The 25,861-nt window shown below is 46.2% G+C and overlaps 2 protein-coding genes across 3 annotated transcripts in view; both read left to right on the forward strand.

The window, feature by feature from the left end:
* The window catches only part of LOC121566995 (prolylcarboxypeptidase (angiotensinase C)), a 108,234-nt gene extending 97,551 nt beyond the window's left edge, over positions 1–10,683 (forward strand). The window contains exons 8-9 of the mRNA XM_041876942.2: positions 4,258–4,445; positions 8,975–10,683. Of these exons, the coding sequence (XP_041732876.2) occupies positions 4,258–4,445; positions 8,975–9,215 (429 nt within the window). The 3' untranslated portion in view covers positions 9,216–10,683. The remainder of the gene's footprint in view (positions 1–4,257; positions 4,446–8,974) is intronic.
* An 8,988-nt stretch (positions 10,684–19,671) lies between these two features.
* Positions 19,672–21,703, forward strand: LOC121567186 (protein FAM181B). Of its 2 annotated transcripts, XM_041877119.2 has the most exons (2): positions 19,672–20,957; positions 21,066–21,703. In XM_041877119.2, the coding sequence occupies exons 1-2, from the start codon at positions 20,055–20,057 to the stop codon at positions 21,333–21,335; spliced, it is 1,173 nt and encodes a 390-aa protein (XP_041733053.1). In that variant the 5' UTR covers positions 19,672–20,054; the 3' UTR covers positions 21,336–21,703. The 2 variants fall into 2 exon arrangements, with proteins under 2 accessions (XP_041733053.1, XP_041733052.1); XM_041877118.2 differs by having other exon boundaries at positions 19,672–21,703.
* The last annotated feature ends 4,158 nt before the right edge of the window (positions 21,704–25,861 follow it).

Raw genomic sequence — 25,861 nt, forward strand, 5'->3', positions numbered from 1 at the left:
CCTCTATATGGACCCTGTTAGCCTGGTCCTCTATATGGACCCTGTTAGCCTGGTCCTCTATATGGACCCTGTTAGTCTGGTCCTCTATATGGACCCTGTTAGCCTGGTCCTCTATATGGACCCTGTTAGCCTGGTCCTCATATGGACCCTGTTAGCCTGGTCCTCTATATGGACCCTGTTAGCCTGGTCCTCTATATGGACCCTGTTAGTCTGGTCCTCTATGGACCCTGTTAGCCTGGTCCTCTATATGGACCCTGTTAGCCTGGTCCTCTATATGGACCCTGTTAGTCTGGTCCTCTATATGGACCCTGTTAGCCTGGTCCTCTATATGGACCCTGTTAGCCTGGTCCTCTATATGGACCCTGTTAGTCTGGTCCTCTATATGGACGCTGTTAGCCTGGTCCTCTATATGGACCCTGTTAGCCTGGTCCTCTATATGGACCCTGTTAGCCTGGTCCTCTATATGGACCCTGTTAGCCTGGTCCTCATATGGACCCTGTTAGCCTGGTCCTCTATATGGACCCTGTTAGCCTGGTCCTCTATATGGACCCTGTTAGCCTGGTCCTCTATATGGACCCTGTTAGCCTGGTCCTCTATATGGACCCTGTTAGCCTGGTCCTCTATATGGACCCTGTTAGCCTGGTCCTCTATATGGACCCTGTTAGCCTGGTCCTCTATATGGACCCTGTTAGTCTGGTCCTCTATATGGACCCTGTTAGCCTGGTCCTCTATATGGACCCTGTTAGCCTGGTCCTCTATATGGACCCTGTTAGCCTGGTCCTCTATATGGACCCTGTTAGCCTGGTCCTCTATATGGACCCTGTTAGCCTGGTCCTCTATATGGACCCTGTTAGCCTGGTCCTCTATATGGACCCTGTTAGCCTGGTCCTCTATATGGACCCTGTTAGCCTGGTCCTCTATATGGACCCTGTTAGCCTGGTCCTCTATATGGACCCTGTTAGCCTGGTCCTCTATATGGACCCTGTTAGCCTGGTCCTCTATATGGACCCTGTTAGCCTGGTCCTCTATATGGACCCTGTTAGCCTGGTCCTCATATGGACCCTGTTAGCCTGGTCCTCTATATGGACCCTGTTAGCCTGGTCCTCTATATGGACCCTGTTAGCCTGGTCCTCTATATGGACCCTGTTAGCCTGGTCCTCTATATGGACCCTGTTAGTCTGGTCCTCTATATGGACCCTGTTAGCCTGGTCCTCTATATGGACCCTGTTAGCCTGGTCCTCTATATGGACCCTGTTAGCCTGGTCCTCTATATGGACCCTGTTAGCCTGGTCCTCTATATGGACCCTGTTAGCCTGGTCCTCTATGGACCCTGCTAGCCTGGTCCTCTATATGGACCCTGTTAGCCTGGTCCTCTATATGGACCCTGTTAGCCTGGTCCTCTATATGGACCCTGTTAGCCTGGTCCTCTATATGGACCCTGTTAGCCTGGTCCTCTATATGGACCCTGTTAGCCTGGTCCTCTATATGGACCCTGTTAGCCTGGTCCTCTATATGGACCCTGTTAGCCTGGTCCTCTATATGGACCCTGTTAGCCTGGTCCTCTATATGGACCCTGTTAGCCTGGTCCTCTATATGGACCCTGTTAGCCTGGTCCTCTATATGGACCCTGTTAGCCTGGTCCTCTATATGGACCCTGTTAGCCTGGTCCTCTATATGGACCCTGTTAGCCTGGTCCTCTATATGGACCCTGTTAGCCTGGTCCTCTATATGGACCCTGTTAGCCTGGTCCTCTATATGGACCCTGTTAGCCTGGTCCTCTATATGGACCCTGTTAGCCTGGTCCTCTATATGGACCCTGTTAGCCTGGTCCTCTATATGGACCCTGTTAGCCTGGTCCTCTATATGGACCCTGTTAGCCTGGTCCTCTATATGGACCCTGTTAGCCTGGTCCTCTATATGGACCCTGTTAGCCTGGTCCTCTATATGGACCCTGTTAGTCTGGTCCTCTATATGGACCCTGTTAGCCTGGTCCTCTATATGGACCCTGTTAGTCTGGTCCTCTATATGGACCCTGTTAGTCTGGTCCTCTATATGGACCCTGTTAGCCTGGTCCTCTATATGGACCCTGTTAGTCTGGTCCTCTATATGGACCCTGTTAGCCTGGTCCTCTATATGGACCCTGTTAGCCTGGTCCTCTATATGGACCCTGTTAGCCTGGTCCTCTATATGGACCCTGTTAGCCTGGTCCTCTATATGGACCCTGTTAGCCTGGTCCTCTATATGGACCCTGTTAGCCTGGTCCTCTATATGGACCCTGTTAGCCTGGTCCTCTATATGGACCCCTGTTAGCCTGGTCCTCTATATGGACCCTGTTAGCCTGGTCCTCTATATGGACCCTGTTAGCCTGGTCCTCTATATGGACCCTGTTAGCCTGGTCCTCTATATGGACCCTGTTAGCCTGGTCCTCTATATGGACCCTGTTAGCCTGGTCCTCTATATGGACCCTGTTAGCCTGGTCCTCTATATGGACCCTGTTAGCCTGGTCCTCTATATGGACCCTGTTAGCCTGGTCCTCTATATGGACCCTGTTAGCCTGGTCCTCTATATGGACCCTGTTAGCCTGGTCCTCATATGGACCCTGTTAGCCTGGTCCTCTATATGGACCCTGTTAGTCTGGTCCTCTATATGGACCCTGTTAGTCTGGTCCTCTATATGGACCCTGTTAGCCTGGTCCTCTATATGGACCCTGTTAGCCTGGTCCTCTATATGGACCCTGTTAGCCTGGTCCTCTATATGGACCCTGTTAGCCTGGTCCTCTATATGGACCCTGTTAGCCTGGTCCTCTATATGGACCCTGTTAGCCTGGTCCTCTATATGGACCCTGTTAGCCTGGTCCTCTATATGGACCCTGTTAGCCTGGTCCTCTATATGGACCCTGTTAGCCTGGTCCTCTATATGGACCCCTGTTAGCCTGGTCCTCTATATGGACCCTGTTAGCCTGGTCCTCTATATGGACCCTGTTAGCCTGGTCCTCTATATGGACCCTGTTAGCCTGGTCCTCTATATGGACCCTGTTAGCCTGGTCCTCTATATGGACCCTGTTAGCCTGGTCCTCTATATGGACCCTGTTAGCCTGGTCCTCTATATGGACCCTGTTAGCCTGGTCCTCTATATGGACCCTGTTAGCCTGGTCCTCTATATGGACCCTGTTAGCCTGGCCCTCTATATGGACCCTGTTAGCCTGGTCCTCTATATGGACCCTGTTAGCCTGGCCCTCTATATGGACCCTGTTAGCCTGGTCCTCTATATGGACCCTGTTAGCCTGGTCCTCTATATGGACCCTGTTAGTCTGGTCCTCTATATGGACCCTGTTAGTCTGGTCCTCTATATGGACCCTGTTAGCCTGGTCCTCTATATGGACCCTGTTAGTCTGGTCCTCTATATGGACCCTGTTAGCCTGGTCCTCTATATGGACCCTGTTAGCCTGGTCCTCTATATGGACCCTGTTAGCCTGGTCCTCTATATGGACCCTGTTAGCCTGGTCCTCTATATGGACCCTGTTAGCCTGGTCCTCTATATGGACCCTGTTAGCCTGGTCCTCTATATGGACCCTGTTAGCCTGGTCCTCTATATGGACCCTGTTAGCCTGGTCTCTATATGGACCCTGTTAGCCTGGTCCTCTATATGGACCCTGTTAGCCTGGTCCTCTATATGGACCCTGTTAGCCTGGTCCTCTATATGGACCCTGTTAGCCTGGTCCTCTATATGGACCCTGTTAGCCTGGTCCTCTATATGGACCCTGTTAGCCTGGTCCTCTATATGGACCCTGTTAGCCTGGTCCTCATATGGACCCTGTTAGCCTGGTCCTCTCATGGACCCTGTTAGCCTGGTCCTCTATTGGACCCTGTTAGCCTGGTCCTCTATATGGACCCTGTTAGTCTGGTCCTCTATATGGACCCTGTTAGTCTGGTCCTCTATATGGACCCTGTTAGCCTGGTCCTCTATATGGACCCTGTTAGCCTGGTCCTCTATATGGACCCTGTTAGCCTGGTCCTCTATATGGACCCTGTTAGCCTGGTCCTCTATATGGACCCTGTTAGCCTGGTCCTCTATATGGACCCTGTTAGCCTGGTCCTCTATATGGACCCTGTTAGTCTGGTCCTCTATATGGACCCTGTTAGCCTGGCCCTCTATATGGACCCTGTTAGCCTGGTCCTCTATATGGACCCTGTTTGTCTGGTCCTCTATATGGACCCTGTTAGCCTTAACAGCTTCTCTCCCCCTCTCCCTCCCCAGGCGTGTACAGAGATGGTGATGCCGCTTTGTACTGACGGGGTGCAGGACATGTTTGAGCCCCAGGACTGGAACTTCCAGGCCTTTTCAGACGAGTGCCACGCCCTGTTTGGGGTGCGTCCACGGGCTGACTGGGCAGACACAGTCTACGGAGGACTGGACATCGCTTCTCACAGCAACATAATCTTCAGGTAAACTAACACCTGCTGATTTCACTGATTGAGGGACAGAAGATTTACCGGACCATGTAACTAGAGATTGCGACTGGAATTATTCCTGGACATGTCAATCTAACTTGGACTTGGAGTTTCGCATCATGCCTAAGTACAGTCCTCGCCATGCGTTATTCACAATCATCAACAGGTTCTCATGCCTTTATGCTTAAATAATACACTGTTAGAGGTTCAGCCATCTTAAATAATACACAGTTACACAGTAGGGGTTCAGCCATCTTAAATAATACACTGTTACCCAGTAGAGGTTCAGCCATCTTAAATAATACACTGTTACCCAGAGGTTCAGCCATCTTAAATAATACACTGTTACCCAGAGGTTCAGCCATCTTAAATAATACACTGTTACACAGTAGGGGTTCAGCCATCTTAAATAATACACTGTTACCCAGTAGAGGTTCAGCCATCTTAAATAATACACTGTTACACAGTAGAGGTTCAGCCATCTTAAATAATACACTGTTACCCAGAGGTTCAGCCATCTTAAATAATACACTGTTACACAGTAGGGGTTCAGCCATCTTAAATAATACACTGTTACCCAGAGGTTCAGCCATCTTAAATAATACACTGTTACCCAGAGGTTCAGCCATCTTAAATAATACACTGTTACCCAGTAGAGGTTCAGCCATCTTAAATAATACACTGTTACCCAGTAGAGGTTCAGCCATCTTAAATAATACACTGTTACCCAGTAGAGGTTCAGCCATCTTAAATAATACACTGTTACCCAGTAGAGGTTCAGCCATCTTAAATAATACACTGTTACCCAGTAGAGGTTCAGCCATCTTAAATAATACACTGTTACCCAGTAGAGGTTCAGCCATCTTAAATAATACACTGTTACCCAGTAGAGGTTCAGCCATCTTAAATAATACACTGTTACCCAGTAGGGGTTCAGCCATCTTAAATAATACACTGTTACCCAGTAGAGGTTCAGCCATCTTAAATAATACACTGTTACCCAGTAGAGGTTCAGCCATCTTAAATAATACACTGTTACCCAGTAGAGGTTCAGCCATCATAAATAATACACTGCTGTTGTTTGGATCCTGGATGCTGATTGGACAAGTAGCATTCCAAGCCGTGCTGTACTATGCCTGCAAACAGTTCCATCTGAAAATGATCACTGCGCCTCCATAAGAATATCATGGTCATAGATGGTAAAGGGGTCAGTGGACGCAGACGTTCCATTGGCCAGACGTTCCATTGGCCAGACGTTCCATTGGCCAGACGTTCCATCGGCCAGACATTCCATTGACCAGACAATAGCCTGATTGTAGGCTAATTTGGCTGAGGGGCAATGAGGAGATTCTGTATCTTTCCCCCCACGGTATCTTTCCCCCCACGGTATCTTCCCCCCACGGTATCTTTCCCCGCACGGTATCTTTCCATCCCACGGTATCTTTCCCCCCACTGTATCTTTCCCCCCACGGTATCTTCCCCCCACGGTATCTTTCCCCCCACGGTATCTTTCCATCCACATTTCCCCCCGGTATCTTTCCCCCACGGTATCTTTCCCCCCACGGTATCTTTCCCCCCCCACGGTATCTTTCCCCCACGGTATCTTTCCCCCATGGTATCTTTCCCCCCACGGTATCTTTCCCCCATGGTATCTTTCCCCCCACGGTATCTTTCCCCCCATGGTATCTTTCCCCCCATGGTATCTTTCCCCCCATGGTATCTTTCCCCCCACGGTATCTTTCCCCCCACGGTATCTTTCCCCCCACGGTATCTTTCCCCCATGGTATCTTTACCCCCACGGTATCTTCCCCCCACGCATTTCCATGGCAATTCCATTGTTTTGGTTGAGTTTGGTTTACCACATCTACAGTATGTTGCTGTCTGAGTCATCTCTTGTATTTATCTCAACTCGCACTTTATTTCCCCTTTGCTTCCAGCCTAGCGTTTGGTTTGGTACAGCGGGGGTTAATATAAGCCTCGCTGTCTGCCTGTCTGACCTCGGAAACAGTGTTTCACTTTTGAATTTCGATCTCTTTACCAAACATAGAGGGAATGGTGCCAAGACACTACAACTGTTTCTGAGCCAGTCGAAATCACGCATCATCGTCATTATCACGGACATATCCAAGTACATGCCAATAGAAAAAAAAGCTCAAACAAATGAAAATGCAGCTAGTGTCTTGTCATTCCAGGTTCAATGTTTGACGTGACTGAGTTAGCTGAGCTAGTCAGCAAGTGGCAAGAACGTTATCCAGCCTGCATAGCAACCATTTTGTTTAGAACGGACGACCAGTCCTTTTGCGTAGCAACTATTCAAAAATAATGAATGACTGGCTGGGCGTCTGTAGCAACATGACCAAAATAACTAACAACCAGATTTTTGTCTGGACTATATCTTCTGGTGGAAGAATTACATTGTATGAATTTACTTATCCAAATAACGTTTTAATGAAAATATGTAATGTATTGTTATTTTAATATGTTGGTAACAGATTTATAAAAGCAATAAGGTACACGTCGGGCTGAACATACAGTGGGGGAAAAAGTATTTAGTCAGCCACCAATTGTGCAAGTTCTCCCACTTAAAAAGATGAGAGAGGCCTGTAATTTTCATCATAGGTACACGTCAACTATGACAGACAAATTGAGGAAAAAAATTCCAGAAAATCACATTGTAGGATTTTTTATGAATTTATTTGCAAATTATGGTGGAAAATAAGTATTTGGTCACCTACAAACAAGCAAGATTTCTGGCTCTCACAGACCTGTAACTTCTTCTTTAAGAGGCTCCTCTGTCCTCCACTCGTTACCTGTATTAATGGCACCTGTTTGAACTTGTTATCAGTATAAAAGACACCTGTCCACAACCTCAAACAGTCACACTCCAAACTCCACTATGGCCAAGACCAAAGAGCTGTCAAAGGACACCAGAAACAAAATTGTAGACCTGCACCAGGCTGGGAAGACTGAATCTGCAATAGGTAAGCAGCTTGGTTTGAAGAAATCAACTGTGGGAGCAATTATTAGGAAATGGAAGACATACAAGACCACTGATAATCTCCCTCGATCTGGGGCTCCACGCAAGATCTTACCCCGTGGGGTCAAAATGATCACAAGAACGGTGAGCAAAAATCCCAGAACCACACGGGGGGACCTAGTGAATGACCTGCAGAGAGCTGGGACCAAAGTAACAAAGTCTACCATCAGTAACACACTCACGCCAGGGACTCAAATCCTGCAGTGCAAGACGTGTCCCCCTGCTTAAGCCAGTACATGTCCAGGCCCGTCTGAAGTTTGCTAGAGTGCATTTGGATGATCCAGAAGAGGATTGGGAGAATGTCATATGGTCAGATGAAACCAAAATAGAACTTTTTGGTAAAAACTTAACTCGTCGTGTTTGGAGGACAAAGAATGGTGAGTTGCATCCAAAGAACACCATACCTACTGTGAAGCATGGGGGTGGAAACATCATGCTTTGGGGCTGTTTTTCTGCAAAGGGACCAGGACGACTGATCCGTGTAAAGGAAAGAATGAATGGGGCCATGTATCATGAGATTTTGAGTGAAAACCTCCTTCCATCAGCAAGGGCATTGAAGATGAAACGTGGCTGGGTCTTTCAGCATGACAATGATCCCAAACACACCGCCCGGGCAACGAAGGAGTGGCTTCGTAAGAAGCATTTCAAGGTCCTGGAGTGGCCTAGCCAGTCTCCAGATCTCAACCCCATAGAAAATCTTTGGAGGGAGTTGAAAGTCCGTGTTGCCCAGCGACAGCCCCAAAACATCACTGCTCTAGAGGAGATCTGCATGGAGGAATGGGCCAAAATACCAGCAACAGTGTGTGAAAACCTTGTGAAGACTTACAGAAAACGTTTGACCTGTGTCATTGCCAACAAAGGGTATATAACAAGTATTGAGAAACTTTTGTTATTGACCAAATACTTATTTTCCACCATAATTTGCAAATAAATTCATTAAAAATCCTACAATGTGATTTTCTGGATTTTTTCCCCTCATTTTGTCTGTCATAGTTGACGTGTACCTATGATGAAAATTACAGGCCTCTCTCATCTTTTTAAGTGGGAGAACTTGCACAATTGGTGGCTGACTAAATACTTTTTTTCCCCACTGTATAAGGCTATCATGTCAGGGCGGCAGGTAGCTTAGTGGTTAAGAGCGTTATGCCAGTAACCGAAAAATTGCTGGTTCTAATCCCTGAGCCGACTAGGTGAAAAATCTGTCTGTGCCCTTGAGCAAGGCACTTAACCCTAATTGCTCATGTAAGTCGCTCTGGATAAGAGCGTCTGCTAAATGACTAGAATGTAAAATGTAAATGTAATGTCAGGCCGAACAACGCATCTTACCTGTGACTGTATTCATGATACAGCGCTGTCTCTTGTGCCTTATTGCTTAAATAGAGGTTCAGCCATTTTATGGTATTCCATGTTAACTTTCTCTGTTTGATCCTCCTTCCTTAAAAAAGGGCCATGTAAATAAATGTCCATCTCCTCTAAACTGTTACAGTAACGGAGGACTGGACCCGTGGTCAAGTGGCGGGGTGACCCGAAACATCTCGGACTCGGTGGTTGCCATAGTGATACCTGACGGAGCTCACCACCTGGACCTACGCTACAACAATGAATATGACCCTCAAAGCGTCCTCTCAGCCCGCTCCCTGGAGGTGGAATACTTCAAACTGTGGATCACACAGGCCAGGAAATCAAATGCCAGGTTATATCACTCTGAACTACAACTCCCAGGTTAGATCACTCTGAACTACAACTACCAAGCTAAATCACTCTGAACTACAACTCCCAGGTTAGATCACTCTGAACTACAACTACCAAGCTAAATCACTCTGAACTACAACTACCAAGCTAAATCACTCTGAACTACAACTACCAAGCTAAATCACTCTGAACTACAACTCCCAGGTTAGATCACTCTGAACTACAACTACCAAGCTAAATCACTCTGAACTACAACTACCAAGCTAAATCACTCTGAACTATAACTACCAAGCTAAATCACTCTGAACTACAACTCCCAGGTTAGATCACTCTGAACTACAACTACCAGGCTAAATCACTCTGGACTTAAACTGCCAAGCTAAATCACTCTGAACTACAACTACCAGGCTAAATCACTCTGAACTTAAACACCCAGGGTCGGCCTGAAATATCACCCTATTCCCTATGTAGTCCACTACTATTAACCATGACCCCTAGGAAAGTAGTGCGCTAGACGCAGCCACAGCCTACCTGAAGCTAAAGACCATACCATATAGCATGTGGCTTTGTTCCAAAACCATCTCTAGCATACTACTTAGAAGGGAGCAATGTATTGGACATGTATTCTAAGTGATATTGCTAGTGTGGACATTGAAACTAAGCCTATGTTTTGCGTCCCAAAAGGCACCCTATTCCCTACATAGTGCACTACTTTTTTACCTTATGGGCCCTGTTCAAAAAGAGTGCACTCTGTATGAAATAGGGTGCCATATAATGCAGACATTCTCTACAACTGGAATGTATTGATGTATTTTCACTGGAAGATTGTTTTGAGACGTGATGAGCTTAAGGAAGAGCAATGTTGAGTTAGTGATTTCAATGATTGGTTATAGTGTTCTCTGTTTCGTGCCAAAGTCTCTTTTTTTTTTACGGGTGTATGCTTTTCAATCAGTGTCAGAAAGGGCTAGACTATCAAATGAAAAACTAAATAAATATCTTCTTAATTTGAAAATTAAATACATTTTCACATAACACCAGATTAGATAATTCAGTTACAGTATTTATTGTGTTGAATTTGAAGTGTGATAGCTTACACATATATCAGAACAACAGTTGTGTTTATTGGATAATTAGGACAGAAAATATTTATTTAACAATTCTCAGGAAATAAGTATGCTTTTTTTGTAAGTGTTTACAATTCTTTGTAATTGACAATTTTGTTAAACTAGAATTAGCATTAGTCAGTTCTAAAAGTTTTTAAGTAATTGATAACATTCACTTGTAGTTTTTACAGTTTTTATACTACGGCATATGGTTGTATTTGGTCCAGAATTGACCCATATTTAACAACGACAGTATAAGGGCTGGACCCAGCAGTGTATCTCCATGTTGTGTTACCATGTTTCATTGACTTTAATGACTATGGCTGTCAAGCAATATCCCTGTAATGTCTTACTGCCTTTGCCATGTGTTGTGGCCAGATTAAAAGCCATTTTACTTTGATACTGGTTTTGTCTTTCTTGGCAACTCTAAAATCACAAACTGAATACTTGCTAAATAAATAATGTGTATTCTACATTGAACATTAGAAAGATTTGGACATTTGATGGACTAGTCATTGGCGTAACAATTAGCCATATGTAGACGTCAGACGGGTAGTTCTACAATCTATATATTCATCCTGTTCCCTGTTAAACTGAGTGTTCCATGACAGAATGACCAGGGGAATCCAGGTGAAAGCTACGATCCGTTATTGACCAGGGGAATCCGGGTGAAAGCTACGATCCGTTATTGACCAGGGGAATCCGGGTGAAAGCTACGATCCGTTATTGATGTCACTTGTTAAATCCACTTCAATCAGTGTAGATGAAGGGGAGGAGACAGGTTAAAGAAGGATTTTTAAGCCTTGAGACAATTGAGACATGGATTGTGTATGTGTGCCATTCAGAGGGTGAATTTCCAGTGTGTATCAAGAATGGCCCACCACCCAAAGGACATCCAGCCAACTAGACACAACCGTGGGAAGCATTGGAGTCAACATGGGCCAGCATCCCTGTGGAACGCTTTTGACACCTAGTAGAGTCCATGCCCCGACGAATTGAGGTTGTTCTGAGGGCAAAAAGGGGGGGGTGGGGGTGCAACTCAATATTAGGAAGGTGTTCCTAATGTTTTGTTCACTCAGTGTAGATATTCATTCTGTTGCCAGTCACAGCAGTAGCATGTGGTTGTGATTTAATAAAAAGCATAAAAAGCCAATCGGAGGAGACCAATAACAGCGCTGGTGGTGGGAGGGGGATAGAAGATAGCGTGGTAAAGTCACAGTTTGCATCCCAAATGACACCCTATTGCCTATTTAGTGCACTACTTATGACCAGGACCCAAGTGGTGCACTATATAGAGAATAGGGTGCCATTTGGGACACAGCCACAGTGACTGGTGGGAGTGAAGTGTTGACCCTAACCCCATGCGGACCAGCCTGTGGGATTCCCCCTGGAACAGATTCATACAGCTGGGAACCTCAAAAGCTTTTTAAATTGCTGTACCTAGACGGGCGTAGAAGGGCCACGGTCCCCCGTCAGCTAACCCCTGCTAGCAATATTATTAATACTACACATGGGGGGCCAAAGAGGGAGGGAGGGAGGGAGGGCTAGGGTGGGAAGGAAGGAGGGCCAGGGGGGGAAGGAGGGAGTGCCGGGGAGTGTGGGAAGGAGGGGGGAGGGAGGGAGGGGTGGAGTGGTTGAAGGGGTTGCTGGAAGGTTATAGGAGGGAGGTGGGTGGGGGGGTACTGGGAAAGAGGGTGAAGGACGGGAAGAGGGAGAGAAGGACAGAGGGAGGAGGAGGGAGGAGGGAGGGAGGGAGGGAGGGAGGAGGGAGGGAGGGAGGGAGGGAGGGAGGGAGGGAGAGTTTATGGGGTTTTGTGGTTCACAGTGAAGTCACTGCTCTCAGAGTTGTGTAGATTTTATGAAGTTGAAAGTCTTGACAATCTTCCTACGTTCTTACACAAACCCCATAATAATAATCCTGAAAATAATCCTGAACTTGTCAGTTATTGTGGTGTTGTAAAAGGAGGGTTCATAACAGTTGATAACACCAAACTTCCACAACATTTTGTCAGAATCTCAAAGGTCCCTGTTGTTTACAAGTGCGATCACTGGAATGTGAGATGTAATCTACACCTCCATTAGGCTGATAGAAATCCTCATTATTTACTTTAATGTTTTTCAATTTGAGCGTCATTATTTCTATGTAGCCTACACTTTCTCCTTCTGAACTTCTAATGCCAGTGGGATGAGTGTGGCTTCCTGACAATGATGAAGAGCAACGGCTTCAAAGCAGTTCCACCTCCGACTCCGCCAAAACATCAGCTATGTGGGTGTTGACTATCACCAGGTAACGCTTGATCCGATTGGATCTTTGTCTCGCTGGTCCGACTATCAGAGGTCCCCTTGTAAAGAAACCCCCTCAGTCTTTCTTCGACATGGTTTTGCGACATTATTTAGTTGGAATATACTTGTACTGAGTATGAGCTTGATACTGAGTATGTTGTTGGTACGGTGTATTGATAGACAGTATGTTGTTGGTACGCTGTATTGATAGACAGTATGTTGTTGGTACGGTGTATTGATAGACGATATGTATTGTCGGTGTATTGATAGACAGTATGTTGTTGGTACGCTGTATTGATAGACAGTATGTTGTTGGTACGGTGTATTGATAGACAGTATGTTGTTGGTACGGTGTATTGATAGACAGTATGTTGTTGGTACGGTGTATTGATAGACAGTATGTTGTTGAGTACGGTATATTGATAGACAGTATGTTGTTGGTACGGTGTATTGATAGACAGTATGTTGTTGGTACGGTGTATTGATAGACAGTATGTTGTTGGTACGGTGTATTGATAGACAGTATGTTGTTGGTACGGTGTATTGATAGACAGTATGTTGTTGGTACGGTGTATTGATAGACAGTATGTTGTTGGTACGGTGTATTGATAGACAGTATGTTGTTGGTACGGTGTATTGATAGACAGTATGTTGTTGGTAGCGGTGTATTGATAGACAGTATGTTGTTGGAATGCGTGTATTGATAGACAGTATGTTGTTGGTACGGTGTATTGATAGACAGTATGTTGTTGGTACGGTGTATTGATAGACAGTATGTTGTTGTACGGGTGTATTGATAGACAGTATGTTGTTGTAATGCGGTGTATTGATAGACAGTATGTTGTTGGTACGGTGTATTGATAGACAGTATGCTGTTGGTACGGTGTATTGATAGACAGTATGTTGTTGGTACGGTGTATTGATAGACAGTATGTTGTTGGTACGTGTATTGATAGACAGTATGTTGTTGGTACGGTGTATTGATAGACAGTATGTTGTTGGTACGGTGTATTGATAGACAGTATGTTGTTGGTACGGTGTATTGATAGACAGTATGTTGTTGGTACGGTGTATTGATAGACAGTATGTTGTTGGTACGGTGTATTGATAGACAGTATGTTGTTGGTAAGGTGTATTGATAGACAGTATGTTGTTGAATACGGTGTATTGATAGACAGTATGTTGTTGGTACGGTGTATTGATAGACAGTATGTTGTTGGTAAGTGTATTGATAGACAGTATGTTGTTGGTACGTGTATTGATAGACAGTATGTTGTTGGTACGGTGTATTGATACATAGACAGTATGTTGTTGTATGGATATGGTGTATTGATAGACAGTATGTTGTTGGTACGGTGTATTGATAGACAGTATGTTGTTGTACGGTGTATTGATAGACAGTATGTTGTTGGTACGGTGTATTGATAGACAGTATGTTGTTGGTGCGGTGTATTGATAGACAGTATGTTGTTGGTACGGTGTATTGATAGACAGTATGTTGTTGGTACGGTGTATTGATTGACAGTATGTTGTTGGTACGGTGTATTGATAGACAGTATGTTGTTGGTGCGGTGTATTGATAGACAGTATGTTGTTGGTACGGTGTATTGATAGACAGTATTGTTGGTACGGTGTATTGATAGACAGTATGTTGTTGGTACGGTGTATTGATAGACAGTATGTTGTTGGTACGGTGTATTGATAGACAGTATGTTGTTGGTACGGTGTATTGATAGACAGTATGTTGTTGGTACGGTGTATTGATAGACAGTATGTTGTTGGTACGGTGTATTGATAGACAGTATGTTGTTGGATCGGTGTATTGATAGACAGTATGTTGTTGGTACGGTGTATTGATAGACAGTATGTTGTTGGTACGGTGTATTGATAGACAGTATGGTGTTGGTACGGTGTATTGATAGACAGTATGTTGTTGGTACGGTGTATTGATAGACAGTATGGTGTTGGTACGGTGTATTGATAGACAGTATGTTGTTGGTACGGTGTATTGATAGACAGTATGTTGTTCATCAGGTCACGTGGTACGGCGTATCAGACACAAAGCCAGACTTCCATGACATTTTGTCAAAATCTCAGAGGTCCCCTCCCTCCCTGGTATAGAAATAACCTCCCCTAGCTCCCCTTGCTAACAGATCCTTTACTTTTCTCCTCTGAACAGCAACTCACAGTCATTAATTTGGCTGACCCTTTTCTGTGCCCCTGACACTCCCATCAATCAACTGTGTTCTTAGTGTGGGCCTGACCTCTGGGATCCGAGTGTGTCGCAGAGCAGACAGGGACCACACACTACTGGGAAGAGATTAGGGCTGTGGGGTGTCGCATCGCATTGCCCTGAGGAGGGTTGGGTGGGGCGGGGAGGGGGACAGGGTGGGTACCTGGGGAGTGGTGTTGGGTGGGAGTCTGGGGGGTTTGGGTGCCTGGGGGTGGTGGTGGTTGTTGTTGGTGGGTGCTGAGTGAGGAAGAGGACGGTGTGGTGGCTGATGTTTAACAATATCCAAACAACATGGAACTGTGTACTGGGGAAACAGATCTTCTTGCTCATCAGTGGGCTAGTTAGTAGCGATGGATGGGACATAGAAAATGGGTTAAATTCATCAGATTATTTCTTTTCTTTTCTTCTGTTGCCGGTTTTATTCCCAGGGTTTGATGATGTTCACCTTGATAAAGGTTGATAAAGGTCATCACAAAGTATTTTGACCCTTCGTCCAGTAAATGCAGGTACTAGGCAGTCTTGTTCAAGGGAGCCAATACATCTCCTCGGTCTCTTTCTTTTAATGTGTGTTTTTCGGAATCAGAGCATCAGGCTGGGAGCTCTGAATGACCGTCCGGTAAAACCAAGGCTTGTGAGTCAGACGAGGGGAAAACATCCTCCCTCCCTGCCATGGTCCCAAATGACACCCTATATAGTGCACTACAAAGTCGTTGTCTTTGTTGTTTGATAGAACCGTTAAAAAATAACCAGAGAGATGCTCCATGAATGTGAATACTGTATATGACCTAATTATGATGTAATATTCTTTCTGTTGCCTTTTTCTCTCCTTCTGGTGTCAACATTAGAATAGAGGCGCGAGATACTATGAATATCTATTTTGGATACCCTGCTTTTCTGTAAAGAGAGAGAGAGAGAAAAGAGAGCGCGAGCGAGAGGAGGAGGGAGAGAGAGGAGGGAGAGAGAAGGAGAGAGAGCGAGAGAGAGAGAGAAGGAGAGAGAGAGGAGGGAGAGAGAAGGAGAGAGAAGGAGAGAGAGAGAAGGAGAGAGAGAGAGAGGGAGAGAGAGAGAAGGAGAGAGAGAGAGAGAGAGAGAGAGAGAGAGAGAGAGGAGAGAGAGAGAGAGAGAGAAGAGAGAGTAGAGAGAGGGAGAGAGAGAGAGAGAGAGAGAGAGAGAGAGCGAGAGAGAGAGAGAGAGAGAGAGAGAGAGAGAGAGAGAGAGAGAGAGAGAGAGAGAGAGAGAGAGAGAGAGAGAGAGAGAGAGAGAGAGAGAGAGAGAGAGAGAACACCCCATAAAGGCCTGAAGAGAAAAGCTTGTTTTTTTACAGAAGCGCTACGTTTCTTATTGTCCTACAACTGTTTATTGTGCTTCCATGTCAGCAGCTATTCTGAGCGTCTCGTTCAGACCGGGTCTTGTGTTGGGCCACAGATAATGAGATCAGTACTATCACTTTCACTGTCCCCTCTTCTCCCACCGCAGGAATTTACATGAGAATACAAGTTTCTGGATGGACCCTTCTTCTCTCAAAGCGCTCAGACCCTCTCTCTCTCTCTCCCTCCTATCTGTCTCACAGCTCTAAATGATTCACTGCCTTAAAATGCACTTTCAAGAAAGGGGAAAAGAAAGAATCCATTCTTGGGGAAGTCTGTTGCAAGGACCAAAACAGCTATACCAACTGAGCCTCAGACCAGGCTGAGAGGAGAGCGCTGAGAGGAGAGAGCTGAGAGGAGAGAGCTGAGAGGAGAGAGCTGAGAGGAGAGCGCTCAGAGGAGAGCGCTGAGAGGAGAGCGCTCAGAGGAGAGAGCTGAGAGGAGAGAGCTGAGAGGAGAGAGCTGAGAGGAGAGAGCTCAGAGGAGAGAGCTGAGAGGAGAGAGCTGAGAGGAGAGAGCTGAGAGGAGAGAGCTGAGAGGAGAGAGCGCTCAGAGAGAGCGCTGAGAGGGAGAGCGCTCAGAGGAGAGAGCTGAGAGGAGAGAGCTGAGAGGAGAGAGCTGAGAGGAGAGAGCTGAGAGGAGAGAGCTGAGAGGAGAGCGCTGAGAGGAGAGCGCTGAGAGGAGAGAGCTGAGAGGAGAGAGCTGAGAGGAGAGAGCTCAGAGGAGAGCGCTGAGAGGAGAGAGCTGAGAGGAGAGAGCTGAGAGGAGAGAGCTGAGAGGAGAGAGCTGAGAGGAGAGAGCTGAGAGGAGAGAGCTGAGAGGAGAGAGCTGAGAGGAGAGCGCTGAGAGGAGAGAGCTGAGAGGAGAGAGCTGAGAGGAGAGAGCTCAGAGGAGAGCGCTGAGAGGAGAGAGCTGAGAGGAGAGAGCTGAGAGGAGAGAGCTGAGAGGAGAGAGCTGAGAGGAGAGAGCTGAGAGGAGAGAGCTGAGAGGAGAGAGCTCAGAGGAGAGCGCTGAGAGGAGAGCGCTCAGAGGAGAGAGCTGAGAGGAGAGAGCTGAGAGGAGAGAGCTGAGAGGAGAGAGCTCAGAGGAGAGAGCTGAGAGGAGAGAGCTGAGAGGAGAGAGCGCTCAGAGGAGAGCGCTGAGAGGAGAGAGCTGAGAGGAGAGAGCTGAGAGGAGAGAGCTGAGAGGAGAGAGCTGAGAGGAGAGAGCTGAGAGGAGAGAGCTGAGAGGAGAGCTGAGAGGAGAGGGGCTGAGAGAGCGCTGAGAGGAGAGAGCTGAGAGGAGAGCGCTCAGAGGAGAGCGCTGAGAGGAGAGCTGAGAGGAGGAGAGCTGAGAGGAGAGAGCTGAGAGGAGAGAGCTGAGAGGAGCTGAGAGGAGAGAGCTGAGAGGAGAGAGCTGAGAGAGAGCTGAGAGGAGAGCGCTGAGAGGAGAGCGCTGAGAGGAGAGCGCTGAGAGGAGAGAGCTGAGAGGAGAGAGCTGAGAGGAGAGAGCTGAGAGGAGAGAGCTGAGAGGAGAGAGCTGAGAGGAGAGAGCTCAGAAATTGTAGGCTGTAAAATGCAATAACATAAGCCAGATTTCCAGCATTATTTCATAAAAGCCCAAACGGTTTAAAGGAGCAGTGCAGTTAAAAATATAATTATATTTCCACACTATGAGGTGAAATAACACTCTGAAATTGTGAAAGTGATGATAGTGCCCTTTGTGGGTAAGAGCTGTTTAAAGAACATGCCTGGAATTTCAGCCTGTTCAGGTGGGATGGAACTTTTGGCCCACATCATGATGTCTCAATGTGATCTGTTTATAATAGACCAATGACTGTTCTTCTGGGTAAGTGGGTGGGCTCTAGACCATCCTGTCAGCCAATCAAGGCTGTGTATGGAAATATCTTCAAATTATTTTCATTAAACACACAGTGATTTATTAGACATACATTCATGATTTAAAAATACAATTACAAAGACTGCATAATAATAATAATAATAATAATAATAATAATAATAATAATAATAATATGCCATTTAGCAGACGCTTTTATCCAAAGCGACTTACAGTCATGTGTGCATACATTTTTACGTATGCATGGGGGGCTTTAATATGTATGTTTGTAGGCTTGTTAATTATGCGAGACACATTTTGTATTTTTACTTCAAATAGGTACATATATTTTTACTGTGGAACAATCTATCCTCCATCTAGCCTGTATTCTTCCCTCTCTCACCCCCCCAAAAAAGCCCTGATACTGTTTCCTCCTTTCAGCTTTTTCCACTTAAATCAGGATCAAGCTTTGGCACAGTGAAACTCCCAGGCAGGACTAGGACCCACACTGCATATCTCAGTGTGTTCTGGGTATTCACTATTCACAGTTAGCCAAGAGACTTCCTGTAAACATATTATTACTTACAGCGGTAAGCAGAAGCAGTAAGCAGGAACAGCAAGCAGTTTCATACTAGGCTGCATTTCCTAAGGTCAACATTTCTTCTGGCACACTGAGCTTGAACCACCACTTTATTTCCCTTTAATTTAACAGCTCCGCCAGCTTTTCCAGTTAAATCGACTGTTCATTATTGAGGGGGCTATTTTACTGTGGGGCTGTGAGGTGCACTTTAATGAATCCCTGGCACAAAGCTCCCTTTCAGAGGCTGGGGGAGAATAGGCTCTTTAGACCCTGTAGGGCTGTATGTCAAAGACCGGCTATAATAGTTGTCAGGACTGAGCAAAAATTCCCACTGCTCTGGGAATGCACCGGCCGGCCGACCGACCGACCGTGCACCAACAAGAAATCAACTTCCAACTTTAGTTCCGTGAGCAGATTAAGACGCGGAACAAGCAGGACGTTTATCTTAAATAGTAGAGTTATATTTAGGAATTGATCCCAGATACTACAGGGATACCTGTTTGTCCACCATAGAGAAAAGGCCTTTCTGAAAGACTATAGTAAACTGTGGGGTCTTGGTGACATGGTTATGAGACGGTAGAAATAGCGAATCATATTTAAGACTCTATTTATAAAAAACCCAACAATCAAGCTGGTATGAATGAAGAAATTGAATAATGCTCATAGCAATTCTTTAAGAGCACAGGATAAATTATGTCTACACTGGGACAATGGTTTTAGACATTAAAACCTTTTTAAAATGTAACATTTACTATTTATTATAAAACAACATAAAACATAATTTCAAAAGAACGACATTGCTCTAAAGGGATATTCTCCGTAGTAGACTAATATCTTTTAAGTTTCATAAAGAACGGTTTGGGTTCACAGCACACATAAACAGTGAAAGGGGGAGGAAGGGGGTTCCAACCCAATCCTACCGCTGGCTATTGTCTTGAGACACAGCGGGGAAGCTCAGACAAATCTCTCTTAGTTGCAGGTGGTCAGGCGTAAGCAAAGAGTTAAGTCCCAGGGTCCCACTGCCCCTCCCCTTTGATGTTCTGACATCATCTAGCCCCGCCCCCTGAAAGATCTCTCTCTCTCTCTCTCTCTCTCTCTCTCCTCTTCAGCTTTGCTTTCCACGAACAACAAGTGTCTGTTCCCCTCAGTTCTGTTCTGCTGTGGAGTGGAAAAAAAGTGGAGAGGAGAGGAGTGGAATTCACAGGAGCTGAATGCCCAGCCTCACAACTAGCTTCAGAACCAAGGGTTTTGGACCAACCCTATGAGCAAAAGACGTTAGAAAGACGCTGAAAATACATTATTCTCAACCACTTTTGCTCACCGGGAAGCTACCCTGGGACTAGTCTCTCTTGTGACGGTCTGAAAATCGAGTATCTGATTTGCTTCTTGTAGGTGCCAACATTACTCAGACACAGGACAAGAAGGACAAGAAGACATGCTGTGACGAGGAAGAGGCTCTTTATATTTTGGACTAGCGGCGGCGGCGGCGGCGAATGCTGAGGGCGAGGCCCACTGAGGCCCCAGTGTTTAGAAGCAGAGTAGTAATGGCCGTTCAAACTGCAATCATGAACTCTCCGTTCATGAACTTCTGTTTCCCTGGGTCGGTCATGATGGAGTATGACGCGGATAAGAGCCTGGACGGGAGTCTGCTGGGGGAGAGTGAGGAGAGAGGGGAATACAGAGAAACCACCAGGGATCTGCTCAGCTTCATAGACTCAGCCTCCAGTAACATCAAACTGGCTCTGGACAAGCCGGTCAAGTCCAAAAGGAAGGTCAACCACCGCAAGTACTTGCAGAAGCAGATCAAGAGATGTACAGGCATCATCAGTCCAACAGGGAACCCAGCAGCGACTCCAGGGGCAGGGGCCAACAAGAGAAAAGGCTCTGGCTCTCCCACTCAGCCCCAGGCCCAGCCTCAGACCCAGCCCAGCCCATTCCAGCAAGGCAAACCCCTCCACAAGCGGGACGGGCTCCAGGCCAACCTCCAGAGCAAGAGCCTGGCTGCCCTCTTCAACTCTGTCAAGGAGCCCGTCAGGGGGGAGAGAGCCAAGAAGCTTCCCCTGAGGCACCGTAATCTTCCCCCATCCTTCTTCACTGAGCCGGCCAACACCACCACCACCTCACGAGTCACCTCCACCTCAGGCATGTTCCTGGGGGATCTGGAGCGGGGAGTGGGGAACCCGGAGGCGGCCGACTTCTTTGACCTGCTGGGGCCGGACTACAGTAACATGCTCAGTGACCAGGATGTGTTTCAGGCTCGGGGCCTGTCCAGTAGGATCCTCCAACACCAGCAGACTCAGGACATAACAGACCAGGTCTCGCCCTACGACCCTCACCATCTAGTGGGAGGATTCTTGTACACAGAGCCTTGGAGTACCTCTTCTCCTTCTAAGAAGGCAGGGGAGGGCGTACGGACGGGCCCAGGACCACAGACGCCCCTGTACTGTCAGGCAGGGGAGGGCGTACGGACGGGCCCAGGACCACAGACGCCCCTGTACTGTCAGGCAGGGGAGGGCGTACGGACGGGCCCAGGACCACAGACGCCCCTGTACTGTCAGGCAGGGGAGGGCGTACGGACGGGCCCAGGACCACAGACGCCCCTGTACTGTCACTCTATGTCCGACTCCTCTGTGACAGGGTCTGGATCTGCAGAGGATAATAACTCATTGTGTACTCTGACCTTCCCCAACTTCTTCCCAGACTGCTCCGTGTCTCAGGTCTCATATGGCCTGAGTAGTGGTGGTTACAACACAACTGATTTCTCTTCTCTCTGATGAGACGTCACCGCTGCTTCCCTGGTTGGGACTGAAGGTTGAGTAGCTCTAGTGCGGCTTGCTATCGACCAGAGCTACAGGTTGAGACGCCATCTATCTATTGGTCGCGTACACAGTTTCCAGCAGGTATACAAGGTGCAGTGAATTGCGGATGTGCCCAACTCCCTCAACATTAATCAATAATCTTATAATCAATAATAACTAGTAGTATAAGTAATAGAAGAGGTAGTAGGCATATGATAATGGAGGTATTTACAAATATATAAAGTGGGTAGTGGAATTAATAGTATGTAATAAAACAGCAGCATTGACGGAGTGTGTGTGTGTGTGTGTGTGTGTGTGTGTGTGTGTGTGTGTGTGTGTGTGTGTGTGTGTATGAGTTATGTGTGCGTGAGTTATGAGTGTGTGAGTTCTGGGTGTGTGTATGAATTCTGAGTGTGTGAGTTCTGAGTGTGTGAGTTCTGGGTGTGTGAGTGTGGACATGGAGATGGAGACCAGAAGTCCCCACAAGAATAGTAAACAAACAAAAATTCAACCAACTGGGGACATTTTGCCGGTCCCCACAAGGAAAAAGGCTATTTCTAGGGTTACAATTAGTGTTAGGGTTTCGAATTAGGGTTAGGGGTTAAAAGTTAGGTTTTGAGTTAGGGTTAGGTTTAGGGTTAAGGTTAGATTTTGGGGTTAGGATAAGGGTTAGGTTTAGGGTTAAGGTTAGGTTTTGGGGTTAGGGAAAATATTATTTTGAATGGGAATCAATTGTGTGTCTCCACAAGGTTAGTAAAACAAGACTGTGTGCTTGTGTGTCTGTTTGTGTGTCTGTTTGTTTGTGTGTAAAGGTTGGATGTGTTGGTAGTCGGTGCAAATAATCTCTAAGGTGCATATATAGTCTTTCCGGTGCATATAATCTCTAAGGTGCAGGTCTGTGCAGGGAGGCAGCCAGGTTTAGCTGTTCAGCAGTCCGATGGCCTGGGGGTAGAAGCTATCTCGGAGCCTGTTGGTCCGAGACCTGATACTCCAACACCGCTTGCCAGATGGTAACAGAGTGAATAGTCCGTGGCTCAGGTGACTGGAGTCCTTGATGATCTTTCAGTGTGGGTAGTGTAGAGATTTGGTTTTCTCGTGTACTGTAATGCTCGTAAAACTGAAAGTTAATTCACTCCTAATGAAACCGTTGTATTACTCATGCCAGTCAATTTCAATATGTGTTTTGATTTGGTTTGATTCGTGCTCACAGTGGACAAGAATGCAGAGGGACATTAAGACCATACTTTAAAAACACCAGATATTACATTCAATTAAAAGAGTCCAAGATTATAATAATCCAGTTTTAACGTCACATCTGAATATTAAACAGTGCCACAAGCCCTTGAAAATGTTATAAATTTGTAGTTATTACAATGTCTCCTGGATCTTAAATTGAATCTGAACTCTCTAAAGGTGGTTGAGAAGTGTTCTGACATTTTGTTCAAAGCCGATTAATTGCCTTTTGAGGTTCAAGATGACCATCACCAGGTAGTCTACAGCACTCTGAACATCCTCCGGTTGATGACCATCACCAGGTAGTCTACAGCACTCTGAACATCCTCCGGTTGATAACCATGACCAGGTAGTCTACAGTACTCTGAACATCCTCCGGTTGATGACCATCACCAGGTAGTCTACAGTACTCTGAACATCCTCCGGTTGATGACCATCACCAGGTAGTCTACAGCACTCTGAACATCCTCCGGTTGATGACCATCACCAGGTAGTCTACAGTATTCAATCCTCCGGTTGTTGACCATCACCAGGTAGTCTACAGTATTCATGCCGTATACTGTGATTTCTCAGTCAGTCATGGATCAAACCCGGACTGTGTTGAGGACAAAAACCTTGGCAACATTTCAACATTCCCTTCAATTACACCACAACAAATGATAAAACAATAAAGCGTGACGTCTGTCTTTCAAACTATCATTGGTTTAAGTGAAGGGAAAAGTATGGTAGCTATTTGGCATGTCCAGTTCTGCTAGATCCGTCAATGGCCCCCCCTCATTGGTACAGTTAACTCTGGTTAGTTGTTTTCTGTGTACAGAGGTGAGTGGTTTACTAACAGGTTGAATTAGCAACACTGTGAATACACCATGATTAGTGCGGAAATACTAGAATCACTGAAGATGTTATGCAAGATGTAACAATTCTGGATTCTGATAATGACAAAATAAAGCTGGTCTTTATTACTACTACTACTGTTATTATTATTATTATTATTATTATTATTACTATTATTACAACATCAGAATATCCTTTTATTGTTTTCTACATCATTTGGTGTCAAACTGAGTTAATTGAGCATCACAGTTGGTGAAAAACAGTGTCTCTGTGAATAAACGATACGATACAAAGATTTTGAAACACAATTTCATGTAAAGTTAAAGACTTGGGCCCACCATAACTCGACATGACGCCTTGCTTTTTAAATAGGTGTAAGATGTTGTTTTTCAGCTATAATTTACTCACATGTACAAAGGTATCAAAGGTATCAAGATTAGTGGTCCTCTGTAGCTCAGCTGGTAGAGCACGGTGCTTGTAACGCCAAGGTAGTGGGTTCGATCCCCGGGACCACCCATACACAAAAAATAAATGTATGCACGCATGACTGTAAGTCGCTTTGGATAAAAGCGTCTGCTAAATGGCATATTATTATTATTATTAGTTTAGCGTTTGAGATAATATTGAATGGACAGGGGAGACCTGATCCTGGATCAGCCCTCCTACTCTCTATCCCTGACCCGTAGAGACTGCAACAATACCCCCCTCTACTGGCCGGACAAGGCTAGTGTGAATTAAACGCTCATTTTACTTTCTAACATGGATGCCAGTCAAGACTAACATGGATGCCAGTCAAGACTAACATGGATGCCAGTCAAGACTAACATGGATGCCAGTCAAGACAAGCAGTGTACAGTATAAAATAGTATATTAGTCGTTTTCTGAATCTCTGAACAACAAAGCGTAAATGTAGGAAGGAATCTCTTTATTTGCTATCAGAAATATTATGACATGATGACTGATGGTGCTAAATATTAGGAGGACAAATATCTACCAACATCTGTCTAGTATCTACACACTGCTATTTTATAGATACCAACATCTGTCTAGTATCTACACACTGCTATTTTACAGATACCAACATCTGTCTAGTATCTACACACTGCTATTTTATAGATACCAACATCTGTCTAGTATCTACACACTGCTTTTACATAGATACCAACATCTGTCTAGTATCTACACACTGCTATTTCATAGATACCAACATCTGTCTAGTATCTACACACTGCTATTTCATAGATACACTAGATGGCAGCATTGCCAATACAAACCACCCACCTTTAGTCACTCCAGCTTCAACAACATGGAGGAACACTGATGCATTTTCATCACTTAAATCAGAGAGATATATAGGTAGTCTACCAGTTTTAAAATACAATGTGACCAATTGAGTCAATCTGATTAAATTAATGAATGGCTTAATGAAAGCCTGTCCATGATTTTAAGCCGTCCCATGTTTTTTCTTAGCCAGATATGGGGCTGTATTCAATCTGTATTGCTGAAGCTTTACAGATTGCACGATAGACATGTAGGTAATTCCCAGTTGTGCTGACATCTGCAGTGTTGACTGTGAATGCAGTCTCTGCTAACAGGGAACATTGCCTTTACATTTCATTCATGCTGTAACACTGAACTTCCGTGGTACAGATTGAATGGGGCCTGATGTGTAGCTGAAGATGCTTACTCACATAAAGCTCATAATGATGATTTACACATTTAGTGTAATGTGTGGGCTACTTGGAGTTGATATTATTCTCCAGCCTTAAACCTCCTCACTCACATACACAGGCATGGAGGCAGGCAGGCATGGAGGCAGGCTGGCATGGAGGCAGGCTGGCATGGAGGAAGGCATGGAGGCAGGCTGGCATGGAGGCAGGCTGGCATGGAGGCAGGCTGGCATGGAGGCAGGCTGGCATGGAGGAAGGCATGGAGGCAGGCTGGCATGGAGGCAGGCTGGCATGGAGGCAGGCTGGCATGGAGGAAGGCATGGAGGCAGGCTGGCATGGAGGCAGGCTGGCATGGAGGCAGGCTGGCATGGAGGAAGGCATGGAGGCAGGCTGGCATGGAGGAAGGCATGGAGGCAGGCTGGCATGGAGGAAGGCATGGAGGCAGGCTGGCATGGAGGCAGGCTGGCATGGAGGCAGGCTGGCATGGAGGCAGGCAGGCATGGAGGAAGGCATGGAGGCAGGCTGGCATGGAGGCAGGCAGAAATAGAGGCAGGCTGGCATGGAGGAAGGCATGGAGGCAGGCTGGCATGGAGGCAGGCTGGCATGGAGGCAGGCAGGCATGGAGGAAGGCATGGAGGCAGGCTGGCATGGAGGCAGGCTGGCATGGAGGCAGGCTGGCATGGAGGAAGGCATGGAGGCAGGCTGGCATGGAGGAAGGCATGGAGGCAGGCTGGCATGGAGGCAGGCTGGCATGGAGGCAGGCTG

This window comes from Coregonus clupeaformis, chromosome 5, assembly GCF_020615455.1.
Source record: "Coregonus clupeaformis isolate EN_2021a chromosome 5, ASM2061545v1, whole genome shotgun sequence".
Classification (NCBI taxonomy): domain Eukaryota; kingdom Metazoa; phylum Chordata; class Actinopteri; order Salmoniformes; family Salmonidae; genus Coregonus; species Coregonus clupeaformis.

Excerpts from the sequence above, each read along its gene's own strand:
- LOC121567186 (XM_041877118.2), top strand. The coding sequence starts at position 20,055 with ATGCTGAGGGCGAGGCCCACTGAGGCCCCAGTGTTTAGAAGCAGAGTA.